Source organism: Amphibalanus amphitrite, unplaced genomic scaffold (assembly GCF_019059575.1).
Source record: "Amphibalanus amphitrite isolate SeventyFive unplaced genomic scaffold, NRLGWU_Aamphi_draft 001582F_arrow, whole genome shotgun sequence".
In the NCBI taxonomy this organism is placed as follows: Eukaryota; Metazoa; Arthropoda; class Thecostraca; order Balanomorpha; family Balanidae; genus Amphibalanus; species Amphibalanus amphitrite.
In genome coordinates this window covers 111,887-137,113 of record NW_024883075.1, presented here as the reverse complement: position 1 = coordinate 137,113, position 25,227 = coordinate 111,887, and the positions used below count along the sequence as shown (strand labels likewise).

The 25,227-nt window shown below is 49.7% G+C and overlaps 4 protein-coding genes across 13 annotated transcripts; 1 reads left to right on the top strand and 3 right to left on the bottom strand.

The window, feature by feature from the left end:
* Positions 1–4,831: 4,831 nt before the first annotated feature.
* LOC122373978 lies at positions 4,832–20,905 on the top strand. 10 transcript variants are annotated; one of them, XM_043352457.1, is made up of 8 exons: positions 4,832–4,994; positions 6,683–7,223; positions 7,646–8,135; positions 12,114–12,322; positions 17,980–18,149; positions 18,636–18,785; positions 19,350–19,453; positions 19,956–20,905. In XM_043352457.1, the coding sequence occupies exons 2-8, from the start codon at positions 6,696–6,698 to the stop codon at positions 20,021–20,023; spliced, it is 1,719 nt and encodes a 572-aa protein (XP_043208392.1). In that variant the 5' UTR covers positions 4,832–4,994; positions 6,683–6,695; the 3' UTR covers positions 20,024–20,905. The 10 variants fall into 10 exon arrangements, with proteins under 10 accessions (XP_043208392.1, XP_043208386.1, XP_043208394.1 ...); XM_043352451.1 differs by having other exon boundaries at positions 4,909–4,994; positions 19,953–20,905; XM_043352459.1 differs by lacking the exon at positions 4,832–4,994 and adding an exon at positions 4,999–5,116.
* LOC122373977 (trichohyalin-like) lies at positions 8,484–11,935 on the bottom strand. The gene has a single exon (XM_043352450.1). The coding sequence runs from the start codon at positions 11,714–11,716 to the stop codon at positions 9,080–9,082; it is 2,637 nt and encodes an 878-aa protein (XP_043208385.1). The 5' UTR covers positions 11,717–11,935; the 3' UTR covers positions 8,484–9,079.
* LOC122373981 (nucleoporin NDC1-like) lies at positions 14,807–17,233 on the bottom strand. The gene has a single exon (XM_043352464.1). It carries the CDS (start codon positions 17,043–17,045, stop codon positions 15,363–15,365), a length of 1,683 nt encoding a protein of 560 aa, XP_043208399.1. The 5' UTR covers positions 17,046–17,233; the 3' UTR covers positions 14,807–15,362.
* Positions 20,906–21,034: 129 nt separating the features above from the next.
* LOC122373982 (28S ribosomal protein S18c, mitochondrial-like) lies at positions 21,035–22,194 on the bottom strand. Its single transcript, XM_043352465.1, has 2 exons — positions 22,184–22,194; positions 21,035–21,666 (listed from the first exon to the last, which is right to left on the bottom strand). The coding sequence occupies exon 2, from the start codon at positions 21,658–21,660 to the stop codon at positions 21,193–21,195; it is 468 nt and encodes a 155-aa protein (XP_043208400.1). The 5' UTR covers positions 21,661–21,666; positions 22,184–22,194; the 3' UTR covers positions 21,035–21,192.
* Between the last annotated feature and the right edge of the window lie 3,033 nt (positions 22,195–25,227).

Genomic DNA, 25,227 nt, shown 5'->3' with positions numbered 1-25,227 from the left:
CCTGTGACCTCTTTTCCGAGACCATGTTTGGCCGGAATCGCGATTTCGCGTACGTCGGCTCGCACTAGCCGCGTGTTTGCAAGCTTTTCGTGGTTTCAAACGTATACATATACATATACTCGGCGCGCGGGCCGAGCAGTGCGCGCCGCCGCGCCAGCAGCGCTCGCGTGGCGTCCGTCCGTGGTGCGCGGAGCACCGGGCGGCGGCAGCCCTCCCCCATGGGAGCGAGTGAAAAGCAGTGCCTCCTCTAAGCAGTTTTGACTGGGGGGCCCGATCACGGGCAATGACTAAGGTAACCCCTACCAAAAACGTCTAAAACTAAAAAATGACTAAGGTACCCCTCAGTGACCAGTTTGGAGGATGACTGCGGGGGCTGCAGCTCCCGCAGTTAACATGTTAGAGGAGCCAGGAGGCCCTGGTGAAAAGCCAAAACCTCAAAATAAAAAATACCATGTGATTAACGCTTAAATGACGTCAATGGACTTAAAGTAAAAAATACAAAAGACGAGATAATTTCAAAATTTTGAGTTGCAATTTTTTGTCCCCTTAACTTTCAACCTACCCCATCAACTTTTCAAACGTTCCCGGGTCACCACTGCCCCATCGTGCAATTCCAGTGCTATGGCAAAGTTTTATCTTGAAAGTTTAAACGTGCCCGATAGACTGGACGCGGTCCCCTCCGTCCACTCACGCTCTCTGGTCTCTGTACGGTCATCGCTGACTGGTCCAGCATCCAACGCGCTGGGTTTATAGAAATTTGGTTAAAAGAAATGAACATATTTTAATGAACGAATCCATTAAGCAATAAAATGAAAATGATTCACAGGTTATTATTACATGTGGGAGCACTGGCGCTGGAACTTTCTCAATGTTGGAGCCGGGCTCGAGGCAGTTTGAACTCATTTCTTTCCATGCAACGCCATAGGGTTAATTACGAGCGAGCGGTGTCTTATGGTTTTTTAGATACCTATATGACTTTTTACTTTTGACTTTTTCTTATTTGACTTTTTCCATTTGATTTTTATCATTTTGACTTTTTTGCCGTTTTTTTTCACTTTTTGTCTTTTGACTTTTCGCGTTTTTTGACTTTTTGCCATTTGACTTTTTGCTTTTGACTTTTTGCGTTTTTGACTTTTCGCCATTTTGACTTTTTGCCATTTGACTTTTTTGCTTTTGACTTTTTTCGTTTTTGACTTTTCGCCATTTTGACTTTTTGCCATTTGACTTTTTGCTTTTGACTTTTTGCGTTTTTGACTTTTTGCCATTTTGACTTTTCGCCATTTGACTTTTTGCTTTTGACTTTTTGCGTTTTTGACTTTTCGCCATTTTGACTTTTTGCCATTTGACTTTTTGCATTTTTGACTTTTGGACGTTTTGACTTTTTGCCATTTGACTTTTTGTCTTTTGACTTTTATCCGTTTTGACTTTTATCCATTTGACTTTTTTCCATTTGACTTTTATCCATTTTGACTTTTTGCATTTGACTTTTTGTCTTTTGACATTTTGTCTTTTGACTTTTTGTCCTGGAATCGGTACTATGAATACCCGGCAGTAGATACGCCTACTGTTTGACCTGACCTGACGTAACCCGACCTGCCCTATATGCATGAAGACATCATTTCTGACTAAAACTAACACGAAGTTCGTGATGAGTACCCCGAAAAAAAACATCACTTTACGAAGTTCTGACAGGTCCCAATTTTCCCGACTTTAGGTAGTTCACTGACCTGACCTGGAAGGTTAACCATGATAGATTAGAATAGAGGTTACGGATTGAGGACGGTCAACAAAGGACCTGTTTGTTTTAATTTTGTTGGGTTAAGCCCTTTCGGTCCAATGGGACCATTTCAGAACCGGGAGGATGATAGGATATAGGGGGAGACATTGGTCTGAGGCGGGCAGGCACCCTAGTGAGTCGCCGGGGCTGAGCCCGTCCAGAGGACAGGCCTCCCAGCCCCAAGGCACTCACTGCACCCGGCTACGGGGTGCGCTCCCTCGGGAGCAGCGGTGCCGCTCCAAGGGAGCAGCCCGCATGAGATAAAGATGCCTGTCCAGCCCGGAGGGGGTTGCGGCGTGGAGGAGAAGGATTTCAGTATCCTGAGGATAGAAGCACGGAACGGTGTGAAAAAAGGACCTGTAGGAATCCGGTCATTTATTTCTCCCTTACGTCAACCATGTAGCTCTTTAGCTCGTCCTGGCACCGCATGCTTAGTCAGTCCGCAGGGTATACTTCCTGTTCGCCCACAGTTTGGCGAGACGATGACCTAGATGATGACGAGATGATGACATAGGACCTTAACCCTCGCCGGCACAGGCCATTTTGAGTCCTTCGACGGCACAAGGGGGGGGGGGGTACGACCCCCCTCGCGAATTGGCCCCTGATGGAGCTAGAGCTTCGCAGAAAAAAAACGAGCGTGTTGCCCGTCACGAGAGGAGGCCAATGATACCCAATTTTAAGGTCCTAGTCATCGGTTAACCCTCGCACCGACGGGGGGGGGCGGATATCCACCCCCCTGAGGTTTTTCAAGAATAGCGGGAAAACCGCGGCGCGTAGCGCCGCGTAATTTGGTGTGACTATAACCTCATCAATTTTACACATGGTGTGCAAGTTTGAACCTCCTACCTTTTAAGGTCAGGTCACCAGGTCACTTTGAATGACCCAACCTCAAGTCACTTTTTTGCAACTTTGTCACCGTGCCAGAGCTACAGTAGATGTCGGAGGCCTTTGAAAGTCGCAGGATATTATTAGGTCATTAGTAGTACAATTTGTATATCTCGGAATTCTGATATCGGTGACCTAAGGTCAGGTCAATTTCGCGACCTCCCCATTATAAGTCAATGGGGGAAAAATCAACTCCCTGTTTTTACCACTAAAACGGGTCGGAATGGCCCCATATACCATACATGACTTCATATACGATCAACCTTCACTACCTTGAGGTCTGTTTTGCTGTTGGGCAGCTGTGAGGTCATGTGACGCCATCAAAGGTCACCAAAGGTTTTTGGCCAATAACTCCGTACAGGAACAAGATACAGACGCATGGATGGTCTCATTGTGTTCAGCTCGTCAAGACGCATCGAATTATATACATGATGACCTCGAGATCACGTGACCTGAGGTCAACCTTTGACCTTGACCTTCCGAGGTCAACATATATATATATATATATATATATATATATATATATATATATATATATATATATATATATATATATATATATATATATATATATATATATATATATATATATATATATATATATATATATATATATATCATTCGATGCGGATTGACGAGAGGATCACGATGATGCTATTAGTTTGTTCCTATCTTGACTAATTCGAAAGTTATTCGAGAAAACCTCTCTCCATATCTAGCGCCGCCATTTTGACTTTTTCGACCCCTGTGACGTCATCTTTGACCTGACTTGAAAATGACCTTAGTAAAAATTGTAGATCTTGGCCGTGCGTATCCGATGCCGTTTACCGCTTGTCGCTATCTTGCTTCGTTCTCGAGATCTCAGGGGGGGGCGGTCATCCGCCCCCCCCGTCGGTGCGAAGTTGGCGCAGACCCCCGTCGGTGCGCGGGTTAACCTTCCAGGTCAGGTCAATGATCCAAAAATCGGGAATACCGGGACCTGTTAGAAAGTCGTTAAGTGTGGCTTTTAAGGGGTTTTCCGGGGTGCTGATCACGAATATCGTGTTAGTTTTGATCACAGATGATGTCTTTAAGCGTTTAGACCATGTCGGGTCAGGTCAGGTCAGGTCAACTGGTAGGGGTCGTGACGGGTATTCGTAGTACCTGTCATCCGCCTCTAACAGCTTCGTAACATGTTATGAAGGCACCAAAACTACTTCTTAGATGTTCAAATGGTTGATAAATTCGAATTCAGCTCCAAAAACTAGCCTAGTAACGTGTAAAACTCGAAAAAGTGAACCGAGGTCACCAAAGGTCAATGACCTGACCTGATCTTCAGGTGACCTTGACACCCACCCTTATGCATGGGAGCAACATCAAATCACATGTTTGAACGTTTGCAACCACGAAAAGCTTGAAAACGCGCGGCTAATGCGAGCCGACATACGCCGAATCGCGATTCCGGCCAAACATGGTCCGTCGGAAAAGAGGTCACAGGTCAAAGGTCATTTGGGTCAGGGTCATGAAATTTTCGGGGTAGGTGTACAATTAATCAATGCGAGGGTACTGAAAGTTTCGTCGCGGTCGGCCGTTTTTTACGCGAGTTATTTGCGAAAAACCTTGGGGGGGGGGGTTACATCAACCCTGTGCCGGTGAGGGTTAAAATTGGGTATCATCGGTTTCCACCTCTCGTCACGGGCAACACGCACGTTTTTTCCGCGAAGCCCTAGATCAGGGGCGAAACGGTAAGGGGGTCCAACGGACCCTCTCTATAGGTACAGGTCTCGCGGGTTTTCAGTTTCTGAGATATAACCGGAAGTCCGGAAATATACTAAAGTGCAAAACCTACCGCCTAATCTCGCGAGAGCCGTACCTACGTGCGCGAGCGGGGCAAAAAATGCCGAAATTATCATTGATTTCAGGTTTTGGCTTTGCAGAGCCAAAACCTGGAACAAAATGTGTGTTTTCTTTGATATGTTATGATGCACCCAACATGACGTGATATAATTTCGAAATTTCGAAGCAAAAGCAAATCTTATATACTAGACTAGAGAAATGTTTTTAATGCTAATTTGACGACCATTCTTTGCAATCAGCTGTTAGAAGACCTCAGTTTGCTTGTGAATATGACGCATATCAGACAAAAAATCTGTTCGAAAAAAGTTTTATAAAATGACTCATCTTCCGTTTGTCCAATTATTAACTGAGCTCAAGGCTATTGGCAGCAAGTTGCTAGGAAATTTACGATTCATCGTTTCACGCTAGCAGTCAAAAAGCGCCTATGAACTTGCCGATCGAGCACGCCTAGTTGAGATTATTGTGTTTGTTACCAGCACCAGTGATTATTGTTTTGGTTTGTGTTTGTATTATATTCAGTATACTGTGTTTTTAACAATATTAGAAGGCCTCCTTGACGAGATATTAGACTGGTTTGCAGGTTCCTGTTGAATAATTGTGAAATATTTGCTAACAAAAGTAAAGTTGTGGAACATTTTTAAATTGTCTGTGTTTTTCATGCCATGAGGCTAAAAACAATGCTTGTTATTTGGTATTAGCTAAGGTATCTTCTGAAGCTCATGTACAGATCATAACCAACCCATCCTAGCCCTTAATCTAATATTGCCTAACCCTGCACCTAATTTATGCCTAACATAAGCATAAACTTATGGTAGAAGGCTAGGCTGGTTCTAGGCTAGAGGCTTTACAGGCCAGCATGGCAACAGTCTGCAAATTATATTAGCTGCAGCGACAATTGTCAATTGACGCTGGCACATGCCCACACCAATCAAACTGGTTTTCCGCACATGCTGTGTCAAATAAGACCCACAAAATCTAGTGGCTGTAATGTGGATATTTGCACTTTTTATCTGTAAATCTGGAAGCGAATAACTGTAACTATATTATTTGGTAAAATGGGAGCTGAGGTGCACATAATTTTTGAAAGATAAATTTTGCTCCTTCCCTATTTTTTTAATGTCTTGAATCCAAAAATGATGTTCATTTATGCAGTAAATGTAACGATAGTGCATTGAGGTCTGGTCACCTAACCATCCTTACCCAATTTGACTTAACTTGGGCTAATCTAACTGCATCCAACACAACCTAACCCATCTTAGCCTAACATAACCTAACCTAGCCTAGCATAACCTAACCAAACTTAACTTGTCTTCACCCACCTACTCAACACCTAATGCTAATCTCTTGCAGAAGGCCTGGCCAGGCTGGGTCAAGTGCTCTTATGGATTATCATGATGCCTGCTGCACTAATGAGCACCATTTTGAGATTCAGGACATTGAAAAACATGTAAAGCAACACAAAAGTTACCCTTCAAAAACCATGTGGGCCTCAGCTTCAGTAATACCAATTATTCTACTGCTGATCCCATCCCTTTCACTACTGTGCATTCCATACACCATATTCTTAATTGCTACTTAACCTAAAGTAATAACTAAGATCCTAAGAGCTCGATGAGAATAGGTCCAAAGGGTCCCAGGCCTCCCAAAATCTAGACAGCAGTAAGATAAGGGCAGGACAAACAATGCACCTGCACTGCACCACAGTAGGTATGCATTTATAACTAGGTTGGGGCCCACAGTCCACACCACTCCATGACATATCTGCACCTCACCATGCATCTCCTGAATGCCTCTGCACAGACTACTGAGTAGATTCTGTCAAGATTATCTTGCTCTGCAGTGTGGAGCTGGTTTAGTTAAGATAAGGCTACATGAGGTGACCACCTGAATGTATTATAATATTTGCATTGGAAATAATTTTTTACATTATTTTTTTATCCAGGACCTTCTTGAAACATGGGAAAAGAACAAAACTGGTCATTGAGAAAAACATTTGTACCTCAGTTTCAGTACCTACCCACTCTGATATTTCACATGGTTGGCTAAAACTCTAACACCTTCACATTTTCCATGCCATTTGTAGGCAGTATCTCATGCGGCATTCTGTCACCCCCCCTCTATGCAACAACTGCTACTCCAGCTCTCCCAGCCACCCCTGACATCTTTTTGCATCTCTGTCCTCAGCTAGGCTTACACCATGGATACCGCTGCTCGTATCTCCGCCCTGACGGCCGACTCTCCTCCGGAGGAGGTGAGCGCCGTGCTCTCTACCGCCGCCTCTGCCGCCGAGACTGCCTCTGAGTCTGAGGGTCCAGCATTGACCACTGCACTGGCTGACGCACTACTCGCACTGCCGGTCAGTGTATCGACCACCGGCGCCGGGCAGCATCTCTGTCGACTGACCGCCGAGCTGGCCAAACGAGAGGAAAACCGCTCACGTCTGTCGGTTTCATCGCTTCTCAGAAGACTGGTTGAGGTGCTAGCGGCTGCTGCCGAACCTAAAGAGGATGTCGACGATCTTGTTCAGCCATGCCGTGCGCTGGGTAATCTGTGTTACGAGGGTGAGCCAGCCCGTGCTGGGCTTCTCGAGCCGCCAGGACCGGTGGCACTGACGGCTGCAGTTCTGAAGGCGACGACAGCTGGAAAGGAGGGTGCGCGTGCCCGCGAGGTGGCCAGTGGGCTGGTGCTCAACTTTATCAACGATTACCCGGCCGGCGTGGATTGGGTGAGTTGGTGTACATTGAGGGGAGTGGTTGCGCTTGTGTGGGCTGATTTTGTGGACAGCTGAGTCACTGGGTCGAACGATCAATGAAGGTCATGTTACCTTATCCTGTGAATGTTGTCATTTCGTATCCGAAACTGAAACTGTTTGTCGGCTACCGTAATCTCGTTAGTATTCCAATCTGCCGCTCTCTTGATAATTATTTTTTTTATTATCGAAAAGTATTTTTAAATAGAACGGATTAATGAAGCTGAGCCCGCACTAACCAAGGCGATAAATCATCTTCGCATTACCAATTTATCTTCGTATCTGTCGAAAAATCAATTAGAAGCGTCTTGTTGTAACACACTTTTGCATTATCCCTCGGCCACCTGTGTTCGCATTCCAACCTTCCCTCGCTTGACTCTTTCGCCGTCATCTCGCAGGCCGTGGACTCCGAGTCACTAAACCGTCTGATCGTCGCCTGCTGTGATGACGTCACCCAATCGTCCCTAGTACGTCACACTCTGGTGGCCGCAGCCGTAGTGGTGGACTCCCCACGGCGCGAGGCACTTCTCGGCTCACGCCTGGCAGCACTCCTAGCCGTCTGTCTCCTACCTCAACGGGAACCTTCAGTGCTAGAGGAAGCCTTAGAAACTGCGGCTGCTTGGTGTCGTCATGACGAAGCTCGCTTAGCTCTCGCTCATGGCGGGGTGGCGGATTCTCTAGTCTGTCTTCTCCCGGCTGCTAACTGCCCGGCGGAGGCCCGAGCGCTCCTCGTGGAGCTTCTGAGTGGCGATCAGGCGATGGCGGCGGTATATCGGCGAGGGGAAGGAGCGGTCTATAAGGAGGTTCGACGCTGGCTGGCCGAGGGTGGTGCGGCGGAGACACTGACGGCCTGCGCGTGCGACGCCCTGAGCAACTTCGCTACCAATGGTGAGTATGGATGCATCGAGCTGTGCTACGGGGCCTGCCAACGTTTTTCCTACATTTTTGATGCATGAGTGCTAAAAATCGCTGAACAGATGGGGAGTGACACATTGCAGATAAATGTGATAATAATGTGCAGATAAATGTGATAAATGAATTTAGTGATAAATGAAACTGAACCTACAGTTATTTTTCTGTGTTGTTGGAGCAGAATTGCTGACAAATGTCGGTTTGGTTTCCTTTCATTTTTATGCAACACTCTCTACGTACCTATACTGTGTCTTTACGGGGAACTTCTTGATCGCCATTCGCCACTCACTGTAGATATACCCGGAAAAAGGAAACAAAGAAGTACAATCAATGTTCATTTATGCCGACATCTAAACGAAATGAACGTGCTTTGACATTCTGTGATAAAAGGGCTAAGTGCTAACATTCAGGAACAGCTTCAACACCAAGTATAAATACATTTAACGCAATCGTTCTCACGCTACATATATCTTTGTTAAGCATGGTCATGAACATTTTCTTGATCACTTTCAAATAACATGATGGTGCCATTTTCAACACTTACATCACGCGTTAGTCTGTCGATGAATCATTTTCACAGGACGTCATATTAAATGACGTAAAACATCGAGTGCTTACGTTTGATATGTTGAATAAACACTCAATATGATTATGCTCATCCTTTCACTGACAATTACGTATATTACCATTGTGTGTTGCATAAAATCAAGTTTTAGTATTCTATCCACGATACACCACACATCGATAAACTCTCCTCTCGGGCCTCTCATTTCCATCCACACATGGAGTCAGGAAGCCACGATTGAGGGAAAGAAAGCTCGAGTCATTTTTTCCATGAGCCTGCGCACTTCTGTCACGCACCTGCCACTCAAATCATCGGCCGGAGCGCTTGAGTCCATTATCTCTCCCATCCCCATCAGCTACTTCTTCCTGCCCACACCACGTCGTTTCTGCGGCACTGACCGACTGCGCTTATGCCTACCTCCCACATCGGCTGCCTGTCGCGGCTCCAGTTCACCAGTCGACGGACCGTCCCCCGTACCCGCTGTGACGCTCGAGGAGCGATCATCAGACGATCCAGCCGTCTCATCGGTCCGATGCGGCGTCCGACAATCGCCCAGTCCGACCAGACGAGGTACCCGACGCTCGGGTTCTTCGGTTAGAGAACAACGTCTTCGGCAGTCGGAGTTGAGAACATGTCGGCAGGCTGTTTGAGTGCTAGTGGCGCACAGACTACCGCAGTCAGCGACGACAGTGGCATCCCCGCCTGGTCTACTCGACTCCGTTTCCACCTGCATGCTGTTCAGCTGGTGTAGAAGTTCGGCGAAGCTGCTGGCTGTATCGTGGTTGGTAAGACATCCAACCCGCGTTGTTGTCAGACAGTCTAGATCTGCCGGTAGAGAGGGCGCTCTCTGCACCGCCGCGAGTCGACGTTCCAGCTCTTGTAACCGCTGGAGCGCAGCTGTTCTCTCTCGGCCTAGGTGAGCGATATACCGCGCCGCTAGCTGTAGTTTATATCTCAGCTCTCGCACGGTGGCCGGAGAGGTATCCTCACTCTCCTTTGGGCTGGGGAGCGCAGCAGCGGGGGCAGTATGACCTGTGGTATCCCCTCCGTCTAACAGACTTCTCAAATAGGCAGTTTCTTGCCGCAGGAACTCTGTACTTCTCGCGGCAGCACGGTGTCGCTCTAGCTCTGACTGTGCCGCGCGCACTGTCTCACACTGCGCTGCGATCGTCTCATTCAGTTTGGCGTTTGTGATGAGCAGCTGACGCAGTTGAAGAGCGCGTGCGTCGTCCACAGAACTACAGCTAGAACAGTGGGGTGACACGGCCCCCGACGGCCGTTGCTGTTGTCGATCCAGCTCGTCGCGAAGACGACTCACCAGAGTACGCAGCCGGTTGTTATCCCTTTCCAGCTGTTGAACGTTATCGCCGCCGGAGTTCGCTTGTAGCGCTCGCTGTAGTCGATCTCGTTCTCCCGTTACCCTCTCGGCGTATTCTCTGAGCCTACCGGCCGCCGCCTGCCACTGAGCTAGCAGACGGCGTGTCTCCTCTAGTCGTCCCTCTGCGGAGCGCGAGCTCAGCTCGTCCAGTCTCAGCTGCTGACGTTCCAGACGACCCCGCAGCTCCGCCAGGCTCAGCTCGCGAGCTGCTAGAAGCTGCGCAGCCTCACGTCGCTCCTCGGCTCGCTCGCGGCCGGTCGAGGCGGCGGATGCCGCAGCCTGCGTCAGCTCAGCCTCTAACCGCTGGCACTCTGCCTGCGCGGCTGCCGCCTGACCGGCCGCCTGTCTCGCGCGCTCCTCTCCGCTCCTGACAAGGCCCAGGAGTCGCTCCTGTTCCGCTCCGTGGCTGCGTTCTACCTCATCCAGAGCGGCGGCTGAGTTTCGCTGCAGCTCCGCATACCGCTCCTTCCAGTCAGACTCAAGCGTGCGAATACCCTGCACCAGGAAACCGATCTTTTTGGACTTGTCTGCCAGTTTGGATTCCAACTCGACGCGGGACGCCTCCCACTCAGTCTCCATCTTTTTGGCGCGCTCCTGGTGCTCCTTCAAGCGCGCCTTTTCCGCGCGTAGCTCAATCTCCACCGTCTCTCGCGCCTCACGGGCGTTATTTAGCTCAGCACGCACCGTATCTAGCGTGCTTTCCTCTTCTTTCAGATATCCCTCCATCTTTCCAATGGCTACTTTCATCTGTAGCTCGGCATCGGCAGACTTCTCTCGCTCCTGCTCAGCATTCTCGAGACGCCTCGTGAGCCAGTCGCCGTTGCGCCGCGCCGCTGCGAGCTCTTTTTCCATCTGACGCAACTGGTGAGCCTGGGTTTCATTCTCTTCACGTAGCTCTTGTGACGCTGCTTCTACTGCCTGCTGTTTGGAGATGACATCACTTAGCTTTGTGCTGAGTTCGTCCCGTTCTTTCGTCAGCCGGCGTGACGCCTGCTCCGCCTGCTCCAGACGACGCTGTAGCTGCTGGACTTCCTGCGCTCTGGCGCCGCTGTCACCCAGCTGCTGCTCTAGCTGTCGCCGCTGTTCATTCAGCTCTTCGACAGTGCGCTGAAAACGCCGCCGCTCCTGCTGGAGGGACTGCTCACGACCCTGGACGGCATCCTCCAGGCCGCGGATACGTAGCTCCTGCAGTGTTCTCCACTCCTGTTCCTTACGTCGTGCGACTTCTGCGAGATCGCAGAGTGACTGTCGCGCGGCAGCCATCTCTGCGAAGCTGGCCTCGGAGTGGCGGCCCTTCTCTGGTGAACCGGCCGGCGTGAGCTTGCTGAACTCCTCTCGACTGAGCGCGCCATCCATACCGGGAACGATGAAGAATTGGTCCGATTGGTCGATTAGTTGTGCGGTTGAAGAGCTCTGTGACTGTGAGAGGCTAGCGAAGGATGAGGTACGCGGCATGCTGGTCTGACTGAGGGTGGCATCGGCCGGCCGGCGCAGCTCGAAGTCCTGCGGTGTCTTCAGCTGCAGTGACCCGGGCCGCGACCGGGATGGGCTCTGCTTTTGTAACTCTTGCTGTTGCTGATAATGGTGCGTTGCCGTACCTTTTGGCTGTTGCATATTGCAAGGCGAAGGACAGCAAGAGGGGATGGCAAGTTATGCATCGAAAACAATCAGCTGAAAGAAGCCTATCTGTTACGCTAGCGAATAGCAAAGCATACGATAGTTTGTTCCACAAAGTGAAAAAGTATCTCCTTTAATCGATATTTAATAAAACAGATTTATTTTTGTTTACTTAGCGTCAAGTTTGCGCAATATTCGCCGATGTTTTCAGCTCCGTTGAATTTTGATGTCGTTACTCCGGGATCTTTGCGCGTCGAGCCCCTCCATTCAGGAGAAAGCGATGTTGAAAAATGTGCATGTCTTTTACAATTGTTTGATAAGAAATGTGAACAGTGAATGGGTGATGTGGGGATGCCCCTCAGAGGATTAACTGACAAATGATTATCTGTTTCAGATGACCACGCCACGGGGATGGTGCGCTCCGGGGTGCACCTAGACCTGGTGCCCCCGCTGAAGTCGGACAGTGCCCGGCTCCAGATGGCTGCGCTGAGTCTGCTGCGGAACCTCTGCCTCCCGTCAGCCAACAAAGTGGCGCTACTGGAGGCCGGCACGCTGGACCACCTGCTGAGCCTCTCCGTTGTCGAACAGCCGGCACTGTTCAAGGTTAGCAATATGTCGAATGGGACAGCTCAATCCGCTGTAGGTATGCAATCTCAGTGAGTCGTTTTGTTGGGCTACGGAAATCGTCTGGAAAACAGCTTGCTTGAGCGTATCTATAGCTGCACTTCAAGCACGGTAATTTGCCGTTTTATCATGTCATGCATTTCACGTCGAACAATCATAGAAATTGTAAAAACATGATTGTATTTATTCATTAAATAATGACAGGAAAAGTATCATGCGGTTTTGTTTTTAAGTCATCTTCGCAATTAAATTGAAGACTGAGGACCGTTTTAGGTTTAACATTATCAATGCGTGTTTCGTGTGTAAAACCGTTAGCTTTTATGAGTCATGTGCATACGTACGGTCGTTACGGCAAGGTCTTTTTCAAATGATTACGAGCATGACTTAGTCTCCCGTACACATAGGCGGTCCCAGGGGGGGGGGGGGCCACGGGGGCCATGGCCCCCCCTTTGGTGCTGAAAGGTGGGGCCATACTATCTTTTGGCCCCACCTTTCAGATCGAACAAAAGTCCTAGAAAATCTTTTCGTATGTTTCATTTTCTTTCTTGCACCATCAAAGAACGTAAATTTCACTCATGAGTGGGCTCAGTTTCGCATTCTGTCAATTTGGCGGTCAGCGTCGCTGGCACCGGTTCACGAGTATGGCCGGATCTTACACGGAATATCAGCGTGGATTTACTTGAGGCTCTCGTAGGCCCAGCAATGGCTGGCATGAGACCCTCTTCGGCAGTGGCGGGTGGGCCCTGCTAAAGGAGATTGGCTCTAAGACACTAAAGTAAGACCTCATGGGTTGGTGCTGTGCACCTCAGAAGCCCGGTGGTGACGCCGTATGCCGGCTTGGTTTCGTGGGATTGGCGTGGGACCTCCGGGGCCTGCATAGAGTTTGCGTGAGCTAGTATGTAATCTCAGAGGCATGTGTGTAATGTGTACACAGTGGCGGTCGCGGGGGGGGGGGGGGGCTAACAGCCAATGGGCCCCCATATAGGTGTATGGGGCCCTGGCAATTATTCGATCGTCACGAGGCTCAAAAAACCCACGCCCAGCTATTAATATAGCTCCCACACCGGTCTTTGAGCGTCTTACACTGACCTCTGAGGGAACTTCAGTGGCGTTCAAGCGCCCACGTTGACCGCTAAGAGCCTACATCAACCTCTGAGGCCCCACATCTGGTCTATGAGGGGCCCTAACCGTCCTCAGGGGCCCCAACCGGCGTCTGAGGGTCTCACACCGGTCTCTGGTGGCCTTATTTCTGTCTCTGGTGTTCCAAGACGAACCTTTAGGTGCCAATGAGGGCCCCGCACTGGCTGCTGAAGACCCGATGCCGGCCTCTAAGGGCCTGCATTGGCCTCTGAGGAGGGCCCATCTTGGCCTTTGAGGGCCCTCTGCTGGCCTCTGGGGTCCAACGACGGCTCATGCCGGTCTTTTAGGGCCCCACGCTGACCTCTGAGGGCCCATGTTGGCCTGTAATGAGTAAGGACCCACATTAGCCTCTGAGAGCCCAACTCGGTCTCTGATGGTCTCAAACTACTGGCCTTTGTAGTTTGCAGGCCCTGTACTGGTCTCTTAGGGCCTAAAACTGGCCTCTACGTGAAAACATACATGGGAGGGTTTCTGAAGATCAGAGGGCTCACGCAGTCTCCGGCACAGCCTTACGTTGGTCCTGATCGAGATTACTTTACGTCCTGATGGTCCCGCGCAGATTCCCTCATATTTCGACGTCGGGACCCCATGAGCCGGTGTGGGTCCTGGGGCTGGCAGAGACTGATGAAGTCCTTAGGGCTCAGGGCCAGTCTTTTTAGCAGTAGGACTAGGCAGGTTGAGTGAGCCCCAATAGAGCCGTTGCGAAGCCCCGCGGAGTCACGCGCGGCCCTCAGATGCCAATTTTGAAAGCTCGGAACCTGTGGGGGTCTCCAGAGGTCGGTGTACCTACGCTCTCCCGCCGCCACACAACTAGGTACCTATATGGGTAAATGTCATAGTCTGAAAATGCTCTCTGGGTTTCACATGCTTGTTCAAAGCAAGAGGTATCTGTACTTTTCGGAATTGTTTTATAGTGGTAAGGTCATGAATCCGCGTGCCTGACCTTCCAGTATACCTAATAGGTATACTGGAATACCTATGCTACACCGATCCGCGTCATGGTGCAGTGGCCCGACCGGTGGAAGCACCGTGGGACGGGAAATGGAACTGGTGATTTTGCCTTAAATTGAGCTTAAATATTTCACGTAAGAATGAGATGGACGAAGCATAAGTAATGCCAACTGCGCGGCGCCTCGTGGACGTAAAAAAATAGCCGATCAGCCCCCCCCCCCCTCCGGTGACGGATAAATGTTATGTCCCGCGAGTGTGACTTTGGCCCCCCCTTTTGCTAGCGGCTGCGACCGCCAGTGCCCGTACACGTCCCGTGAAGACATGCAATTTTACGACACATTCCGACTCAGAGCTTTTTGACAAAGACCATTATGCTTAACAGAAAGATCAGCTTTATTGGAAAACACAAGTGGATATTAGCAAGACACTTGAAGAAACTTTACAAAAAGGTGTGACTAACCAGTTATACACCTACCACAAAACGTATTCACGTTCTCCCACATACATGCATCACAACAGCAGTTGGACTTTTACCCATCCAATCTTACAAAGTCGAACACCGCAACATAACGTCATGTCCTGGCCACACCAATCGCACTTTGACAAGCTCAGATACATTTCAGAATCCAGAGTATGTGGACCAACCAGGTCAAGCGAGCGCGGAGATCTCTCCAAACCCAAGCACGTCCGTTGCCTTCTTCCGCTATCACACTGCGCTCACAGTCCAACCGATGGTTTCACTGGTAATCCACGAAAGTACCGAGATCGGTCCACTCTCAGCACTGTTGTCAAACTCTCCAGCGGGTCGTGCCTGAGTCCGATCCACTGTATCAATCACCTGCAGTCGCGCACTCATGGCAGCGTGTCTCGAGTCGTAACTCGCACTTCTCATCTCATCATCTGCACATCAACTCGCGCTCTATCACCACTATCCCTCTGTGTAGAGCCTGTAGGGCTCCAGACGGGCCAGCTCTTTATCACTGAGTCCCAGGCTGCGCAGGTGAGGCCCGAAGGTGGCCGTGAGCCTGAACAGCGCCGTAGCGGTAGCAGCTCGGAGACCAGACGCCAGACGAGGTACGGGAGCACCGCCTCCTCCGCGGCCCGCACAGCCGGCGAGGCGACGGACCCGCTCCAGCACGGCTGCTAGCTCGAGGAGCGCGCGCAGGAGCGGACCCAGGTGTCTCTGCGCCACGCCGTAGCGGTCTTCAGTCAGTGAGGCGACTCCGAGCGCGCTGAGACCACTGACGGCCCAGAGAGCGGGACGGCCGTCGGCCAGAGCTGCTGCGGGTCGTGAGTCGGGCCACTCGGTCAGAAGAGCGCCGAGGAGGGGACGACGCTCGAGCCAGCCGCGGAGACGGTCCAGTAGCACGGCAACCTCTGAGCGTTTCGGTGCGGCTGCCGGACGCGGAGGAGCGCCCCCGGTGAGGTCACGCAGCCCGGTGAAGTCGGGTTTGTTGGCGGCGACTGGTGGTGAGTTGTTGTTGTCGGATGGTGGAGCTAGGGCAGTTTCCAGACGCTGGGTGAGGCTGGTGATCTGCCCCAGGGAGGAGGTCGCTAGTTGGTTGAAGGTGTGCGGGTGGCCACCCGGCTGGCTGAGTGAGAAGGCAGGCGCGCGTCGGTCCGCCCCGCGCCGCGCCAGCTCACTGAAGTCCAGGAAGGCGAGGTGTTGGAGAAGGGGGCAGCTAGTGGCCTCCATGGCAGCAGTCATGGCCATTGGTGAGGCAGCTTCCTGGGTGGATTTCACCTCCAGGGTCAGAGCCTCAGTCTGGAAGGTCTCAAAGATGGAGAGGCCCATCTGGAACACAAACCTGGAGAGCGTGCCGAGAGTAAAGGCATTGAGGAAGAGGGTGACACTGAGGAGGCCGAACACAGAGTCAACTGCAACACCCTCTCTTGCTACATCGATGTTGTTGGTGAAGAAGCCACACAGCCAGTTGCCATGCAGGAAGTAGAACAGGTAGAACCACTTCATTGTCTGCAGGTTCTCCATCGTTGCCATCCACAGGTTGCCCTTCAGGACATTGGTCAGTCTCTCAGATAGTGGCTGCTGGGCTACTGGGAAAGTGACTAGGTTCCTGTTGTCACAGAAGTAGCTGACACTGGCAAATATGCTACTGAATGCAGCTTGGCACACCAGGAACAGGTGCTTTTCATTGATGCACTTATGGTTCTTATCATCTTGGCATGGCACGAACAGGTTTGCTATTTCCGTTGAACCGAACAGTCCCAGATAGCTTCTCATCAAAAATGCTGAGATGACCATGTGACTTGCTATGGTTCCCAGAATGTGTTTGCTTGTGAGGTGGGCCATACAGTTCAGCCAGCTTGAGAAAGTAATTGGCTTTACTGAATACCAGGCTGCGTGAATGAAGCCCATTGCACATGTCAGACCGACAATAACTAGCAAATACAGCCATGATGTTGGATGCAGAAGCGCCCACCAGTGACTTGCCACGCTGTAGAAGCTTGTGTTGATAGCAGCCAGAGGCAAAATCGCTACAAAATATGCTGCTAAGTGGCATGCTATCCCACAAAGTAAAGCTTGAGCGCACCGTGAATTGTAGATGTTAGCTTTGAATGACTCAATCGCTGTCTGAGCTGTTGCACCCATTTCGCTGAGGCCACCAGTGACTGATACACTATCTAAAATTGCTGTTATTAATTTTCCAAGTGCTAACAACTTCAACTTTTGACTGAAAAGCAATTTGAAATGAAATTGCGCCGGCCCTCGCTCGTGTTTTCGCAATTCGTCTTTGTGCGCCACGAATGCCTTTGGTACTTGTGTTTGAAATAGAGAACATAGTGGTGGACAAGTATATTGAAGTACTGGAATATAACATTTTCTTTTCTGGAGAAAACTTACATTTTATGCTGGTTTATGCTCAAACATTTATTTTCATGTAATAATCTCCACATTTCAAATGTTTGATTTTGATTTATCATCGACGAAATTGTCTCGACGTGGCTGTGCCGTGCACTAGCGACACCTGAGGGGTGTTCACGGGCACCGCACACTGCTGCGTGCGGTGTGTGCGGTACGTCCAGCAGGCGTGGGGGTAGGGGATGGGTAGGCGGCTCTGACGTCACGGCTGCGTGCGGTGGACGGTCCGCTGTGGCCAGTCCCGACCGGCCACAGCGGTCGCTGTGTGCGGTGACGCAAGGCTGACGTAGGGACGCAGTGGGCGGAGCTTGGAGGCTGTGTGCGGTCCGACCGCACACAGGGTCCGTGAACAGCCGTCTTATAGTAAAGTATCCAACCGCTAGGCGGCAGCACATGGTGAGGTATAACAGCTGAGAAGCCAGGCATAGTCCCATAAGCCTCAACCCAATCACGATAAATGTCACACTCACATCCATGATCCATGGCATGACTGTATCGTTTCAAATGCAGATGTAACCTGGAAGAGCAGGAACATCTGGCCCCGCTCGCTCTATTCATGCCAATCGTTCTGCGATCTTCCGTCACAAATGGCTAGGCTACTGAGTACTGACGCTTGAGTTGGGCCACCGAATTTGTGCTGACGAGATGCATCCTCCCTCCACAGTACTACGGCACCCTGCGTCTACTCGTGGCCGACAGTGGCGCCGCCTGTGGCCGTCTGGCGAACCACCCGGGTCTGCTGGAACAAGTGGTGGCGGCTGCACGCGGTGACGGACCATACGGGGTCCAGCACGAGGCGTGCCGACTGCTGGCCAGGCTCGTCCGTACGGCGCAGTAAGTCGCAGCTGGATGCAAACTGGTGTAACATGCAATTAGGAAGAAAATATAACATCTCGGTATGATAAAATGTAACGCAGCTCGTGTAAATACCATCAAAGCACACCTGAAGAGCGAAGGTTCTCATTAGGAAGAAAATATATCATCTCGGTATGATAAAATGTAACGCAGCTCGTGTAAATACCATGAGTAAGCACACCTGAAGAGCGAAGGTTCTCAGGCTGGTCTCCCAGATAAAAAGACGTGTTCTCTATAGCACTTGAATTGAACAACTACTTTGCTTGCTACTTCGGCTGTGCAGTGTGCACCCACGTTACCCATTAATCAGTTGCTGCAAATCAGTCAGCTGCAAATGTGTAGAAACGTAACCCGTTTTACGAAGTGTGTGGGTATCCTACCCGCCTCTCCTTACCGCAAGAGTACAGACACGACCCGTCCCCCAGTTGTGCTGACACATTACCCCCTTCCCCTCATTACCCCCAGGAGTTCTGATGTGTCTCGCGCGGTGGTGTCGGCCGGCGGTCACTCCAGTCTGGTGCGTCTACTGCGGGCCGATAACGCTGTGATGACCAACGAGGCCATCATGGCTCTGTGTCACACGGCACCGCTCACTGAGGCGGCCGAGATAGTCAGGTGAGGAATAGGAAGGGAGGAGAGGAGAAGAGAGGAATAAACGGAAAAGAGGAAAGGAGGACGAATGGGAGGGACAGAGAGGAGTGAAGAGTTGGGGGAGGGAGGAAGAAAGGAAGTGGGAGGAAGGGAGAGAGAATATGGAGGAGAGGAAAATGGAATATGAGAGAAGGGGAGCAGAACAGTTAACGCTGTGACGAAAAAAAAACTGGTGCACGTTTGGGGATAGAGCATTTAGAATGGATAGACGGCCGGGTGGCTGAAGATTGGGTGTTGGAAGGGAAGGAAAACAAGCGATTAAGTGAGGGAACACAAATGGGAGGTTTAGCTTATCACTGATTGATAAGAAAGGGAAGAACGAGCGGACAAAAAAAAAAAAAAATTGGTGGAGAAAGTTGGTGGTACAGAATGTTACGAGCGAGCGCAAAGAAACTTAAGTCATAATGGGAGTCGCAATTGTGGAACTAGTTATGTAGCGCTAGTCTCATAGAATTAATCTCTCCTGCGACATACGCCACTGATTGCCTTGCGCTGCGCCCGTAACACGACACGTCTTCATTCCCACAGCTCTGAGCTGGCCGACGCCATGACCGCGGTGATGAACAACACCGAGTTCCCCTTCCAAGTGAAGGAGAACGCCGCCACGCTGCTCATCCTGCTCAGGTCACGAGGTCGGTACACAGGTCATAAGGTCAATACACAAATCACGAAGTCAGTATAGAGCTTTCAGAGTGATACCTTAGCGAACAGGTCATCCGGACGTGATTGGTCACGAGGTCAGGGGAAAGGTCACCAGGTCATTGATAGGTAACGATGTCAGTGACATGTCACCAGGTTAATGAGGACTCTGTTCTGATCGTGTGGTTAATGTAAAGGTCATCTGATCTGACAGGATTTTGAGTTACGAGATGCAGACCCAGTCAGAAGGTTGTAATGATGGAGACATTCTGGTCACTGATCAGACTGTGTGTCAAATTACAGCTCCGAAATTCAGCCCCTATTCGTCATTGGTGCCTTGTGTGGTGATCTGTGTGTACTGTGTCGTTATTCCCGCATTGCACCGTGGTTGTTATTGCCAATGGGCGCATCACGCCCTTTGTTGATGGGTTCGTTTACTATCGTGTTTATACCTATAACGTCACTAATCTCCGCCTTGTGACCTGTCCCCAGTAGAACCGGAGGTGGCGGAGGCCCTCAGCGGAGTGCCGCAGTTGGATCCAGCCTCGGCTGTGGACCGGTAGGTCACGTCATGTCATCCCACGTCAGAAGAACGTCAGGTGACGCGGCGTCATCGAGATGACGGCGTCAGTAACGCGCACAACGAAGTGATTTCAGTGGGACTGATGCTAGTAATGGTGATTCGTGTATCATCAAGCCATGGCTAGCTAGGTTCTCACTTGTGCTGCAACGTGGCGGCGGCTGAACAACAGGTTTTCAGTAAAGACATTCTGAGCGGAATCATATCGTCTCGAGCTCGCATTTATAGTCATTTTTGAACCACCGCTATCTTGTGCAGCAAACGCTCATGAATTGCTTTTGTAAGTGGCTATTGTATCTGTGAGGCTAGATGCTCGTTTGAGAAGCTCGGAGCGACTCTGTGAAGAACCGTGGAATGTGTTGTACTGTCCGCTTTGAAGCCTGATGCGTGGCTGTTTTTCGACTCAGTTAATCGGCAGCCAAGACTGAGCCACTGATACAATCAAACAGACACTCGTATTTAGTCGACTCTGAGGCAGTTCCTCATTTACGCGTGTCGATTGAGCGTTGAGGCGTACGAGTATGCGTTGTGAAGACTCATTGCCGGCTTTAGTTCGTCCGTTTATCCCGTGAAACAATCGATGTGCACTCGCCATGACTTTGAGTCGTTCATTCCTGGGCATCCAGTCATTCGGTTTTGTTCATGTTTTCACGCATATTTCGTTACTATTGGTGTTGCCATGGCAACAAACCCTAGGCCCGACGAGCCTTGTCATTGTGCTTCGTCGACTCTGATCAATCAGCTTTGCGGCTGGTAAGTCGTAACTGTTTTGCGATGACGTGCTTTGTTTACGTTGTGGTTTGCAGGGGACGAACCCTGTGTCATGGAAAGTGGCAAATATCCGTAATACAGTGTTTCGCTAAAATGAGTTCTGTAAGTGTGGTTTCAAAGATTGAACGTTGACGAATCGATTAGCTCCTTTCAAGAGGCAAATGTCGACAGCGAGTTCCGAGTCACTGCTAGTTACTGCGAGCCACTGCGTGAAAAGCACGGACATCTTTCGCACATTGTATCTTAACCACGATCCTGATAACTAAATGACATCAACTCAATTACATTATCAGCGAGCCATCCCATAGCATCCACCATACTGCAATATCTCACTTTCTCCCGCACTCGCTCACTTTTAACTCTGTCCATACGCCCCGCCGACTAGAACCTATGCGGCCGCACAGGGTTGGTGGGGTCGCAGATCTTCGGATCGCGCAGGAACTCAACCTCTTTCATCATGACACCCATGTATCCACAAGCTATCGCCTTCTTGTACTCGGCATCGAGTTTCTTGTGCTGCTGACGGCACAAACCCGTCACGTGCCGGCCGTACATACGGCCCGTAAAAGGTGACACGAACTGACTCAGAAGTCGGACGTTCTTGTAGTCGAATTGTATGTTGTGGCGGCAGGCTATGCACAGGCGCCGTTCCTCCTGGTAGGGGTTCTCCATGGAGAAGAGGGGTGCATCAGAGGATGCTGCTGTGCTGGTCGAAGCAGTGTTAGCACCACTTGCTGCTGGTGCTGCCGCTGCGTCACTGGCTGTTGAGCTGAGACGAGCAGTGAGCAGAGCGGGCAGGCGTCGGGAGCTGGCCCTCAGTAGGGGCATTGAGCGCGGAAGAAGACTCATGGCCACCTGAAAATGGCACAAAAAAATGGTTTGATATAGCACTGGCACTTAGCTAGTTGACCTCTGCTCAGTTTCAACAATGCAATTTCTATTAGATGTGAGAAAAAGCACATGTCACAGCTCAATTTTTTGTTTTTATGAACTTACATAAGTAGGTACCTACTTACCTACTTCAGTGGAATATTATCCCCATGAAATGTGTATTAAATGGCACTCTTATTTTTACACATAATAAACACATTATATGTTTTTTATCTTAAAATTGAATGTAAATGGCAAAAAGCATCCTTATGATCGCAAAAAGGCACATCTATCCGCCAAAAGCCAAATAACGGAAGGCAGCTAATGGGACTCCTGACTCCTCTTAGTGGAGCATTCAGAATACACAGCAGCAGTTTTCCAAATGTAAAATTAATATTCAGAACGTGTCCACAGTATATAGAGAAACGTGTTACGACTACAACTTAGGAAAAACACAAATATCATACAAAACTTTCATCAGAGCACAAGCAGGGACACTCACCGTCTCACGAAAACGCCTGTAGCAAAATTGAAAAGGCAGCACAAGTAAAAACCTTGAGTTATCAACCACACATTAGCTACTTCATACACAGCTTTATTAAAAGAAGCTATTTTTATGTAATATTTGGTAATTATTAATTCATTTGCCAAGCCAGCCGCACGAGTTGCAGGTTACGACCAGGGGGGGTCGAAGTCTAGTTCATACTAGACTGGCAACCCCACGGCTGACGTCACGATCCCCAGCGTGACGTCACAGCCCCAGGGCATTGACCCCTTGAAGCTTGCAATATTTGATGGTGCTTTCAGACAAACTGAACAAAGCTTGTACGTAACAAAAGAGTCATGCTTCTACGCTCGATAATGTGTTTATTGTGTTTTTAGCAGATAAAGCAGACAAAAATTGTTCAAAGGCAGAAAGAGCGAGGTGTACGCCAGTCGCCACGCATCGATCTCATCGCATATGGCATGCCCTAAGAGGCGCAGCATTGCACCCGTGACCCCTCTTTATGTCCCTAAGGTCATTTCAGGTCAAGAATGGTCTCCAGCAGTTTTTTGTTTTACCGTAACCTTTGACAGAGATATGATTCTTGATAAAACAGCAACAAAAATACATTAGATGTGTTCAGCCCAACGATACAGATCGACTGATATGCATTACGGCATTTTCCGGTCAGGACATGACCTGGAAATGAGGTAAAATTGTCGAAATGACTATTTGTAGTCAATTCAAAGTTTATTTGACACGTATTGACGAGAGGAGCACGTTTATCTGCATTTTGCCGGCGTAAAGTCTCATGGAAATCCGTTGAATAAAGTTTAGGTCTGCGGAGTCGGAGTCGGAGTCGATCGGCGTCGACAGTTTTGCCCGGATTCAGAGTCTTAATCGACATGTCATTGCTCAAATTCGTGGTCTTCGTCTGTTTGCGGAAAAATATAACGTTCGGTGACCTTTCCAAGACCGATGTTTAAGCTGAGTTCCTGTTCATCTTCCTGTTTTGGACGAGCTTTTGAGTGTGAAAAGCAAAAGGGGGTGGCTGCACCCGAAACTGCTTTTATTCACAGACATGTTATTTATAACCACAGTTCTGACCGGGGTCGGAGTAGGAGTCGATTTTGGAAACCAGAGCCGGAGTCAGTCGGAGTCACCGAAAATCAATCGACTCCGCAGACCTGGCAGGGTTGCGGAGTCGAAGTCGGAAATAGAGTCGGCTGGAGTCGATAGGTAATGTATGCCCGCAGTCGGAGTCGAAGTTGGTTTTTGGAAGCCGGAGTCGGAGTCGGAGTCAGAGTCACCGAAAATCCATCGACTGCGCAGCCCTGGACTTATAACGGTACCGAAATGAGCTGCTGTTGGAATGTCAAGTCAAAGTGTGTTCACACGATTTTCAGGCACCAGAATCTGCATCTTAGATTGTGAAATGGTCATTTCATGGCTTCTGGTTTCTAGTCAAGATCTGGTAGCCAGCGGTTCCTTAACCCTCGCCGGCACAGGCCATTTTGCGTCCTTTGACGGCACAAGGGGGGGGGGTTGGTACGACCCCCCCTCGCGTTTGGCCCCTGATCGAGCTAGAGCTTCGCGGAAAAAAACGAGCGTGTTGCCCGTCACGAGAGGCAGCCGATGATTTTAAGGTCCTAGGTCATCGGGTGACCTTCCAGGTCAGGTCATGAAATTTTCAGGGTACGTGTAAAATTGATCAATGCGAGGGTACTGAAAGTTTCGTCGCGATCGACCGCTTTTTACGCGAGTTATTCGCGAAAAACCTTATGGGGGGGTTGCATCAACTGTGCCCTGTGCCGGCGAGGGTTAACCCTAGAACGCCTAGGGGGGGGGGGTTGTATCAACCCCCCCCCTGAGGTTTTTTCAAAGTGCACGCTAAACGGCTTGTCGTAGCGGGCTGAAATTTTCAATACCCTCTGGGGCAACCTTTGCGCATCTTTTGCCGAAAAAAATTGATCGGGTCATGTCAGGTCACGGAGTTATGACGTCATAAGAGGTACAGCCTCCGGCCGACAGTTACCAAACGTGTGCGCCGAATCCCTAGGTTTTCTGCCGGTGATACCCACATTGTTTGATGGATCATGATGAAACTTCCCATGCATGTTGGGGCAAGCATTGGCTATCGTGTGGTGCAAGAAAATTGACCGGGTCAGGTCAGGTCACGGAGCTATGACGTCACAAGAGGAACAGCGTCCGGTACTATTTTTGAAAAGCGCCCGAACCACTATTTTGCTAATTCTTGTCACCTCAATGGGAATATGCAGCAATATTAGCTTCTATAGGGAGCAAATGGACCTCCCAAATCCAAAAATACAATCAGATTTCAAAAATTTTAATTTTGATTTTTCGAATTTCTGCCGCCGACTGTGACCTTGCCGACTTCCGGCGCTCCCAACGCGCCATTTTTAGAGCTAGGGAAACGAAATACATACCAAACGATAGAGAATTGATCAAGGAACACGATAGTGAAGGTTTCAAGTCGATATCTTCCACCGTTGTGCCGCAATCGCCGCGGAAAGTTGAAAAAGTTTGATTTTTCGGAAAATTTGACCTTTGACCGGTCATAAGTAGGTCAAATGTTGACCTAGGACCAAAAAATATACCACCAATCGCGAGATCTCGTTGAGAGCAATCCGTTGGTTTTTCCGCTAAGCTCTACGACCTTCCGTTTCGAAACGCCAGGGGGGGTCGTAACAACCCCCCCCCCCTGGTCGTTCGTGTTATGAGAAATGGCCTGGTCGTGCGAGGGTTAAAGTTCCCAGGCATTCTCTGGTTCTCTGGCGCCTCAGGTCTTTTGATTTCTCAACCTGTCGGCTGTCTCAACCGTTCACGGTTTTCTGAAAGCTTCTGAGTGGCGGCTCTTCCACCAGCTATAAGCTGGTTGTTTCGTGGTTCTTGACTTATAGCTAAACTTCTGATTCTCAGACAATTTATGATCGATCACACTTAGATCACAAGGATGCTTCTACCGGGATAAAAACAGATATCTATGTGTATCATTCACTTTACCACCAGGGACCACGGCATGGGTGGAGAACCTGCCCCGG

Coding starts and splice junctions, on each gene's coding strand:
- LOC122373978 (XM_043352451.1), top strand. CDS start 6,696: ATGGATACCGCTGCTCGTATCTCCGCCCTGACGGCCGACTCTCCTCCG. Junction 7,224..7,645: donor ACCCGGCCGGCGTGGATTGG/GTGAGTTGGTGT, acceptor GTCATCTCGCAG/GCCGTGGACTCCGAGTCACT. Junction 18,786..19,349: donor GAGGCGGCCGAGATAGTCAG/GTGAGGAATAGG, acceptor TCATTCCCACAG/CTCTGAGCTGGCCGACGCCA.
- LOC122373977 (XM_043352450.1), bottom strand. CDS start 11,716: ATGCAACAGCCAAAAGGTACGGCAACGCACCATTATCAGCAACAGCAA.
- LOC122373981 (XM_043352464.1), bottom strand. CDS start 17,045: ATGGGTGCAACAGCTCAGACAGCGATTGAGTCATTCAAAGCTAACATC.
- LOC122373982 (XM_043352465.1), bottom strand. CDS start 21,660: ATGAGTCTTCTTCCGCGCTCAATGCCCCTACTGAGGGCCAGCTCCCGA.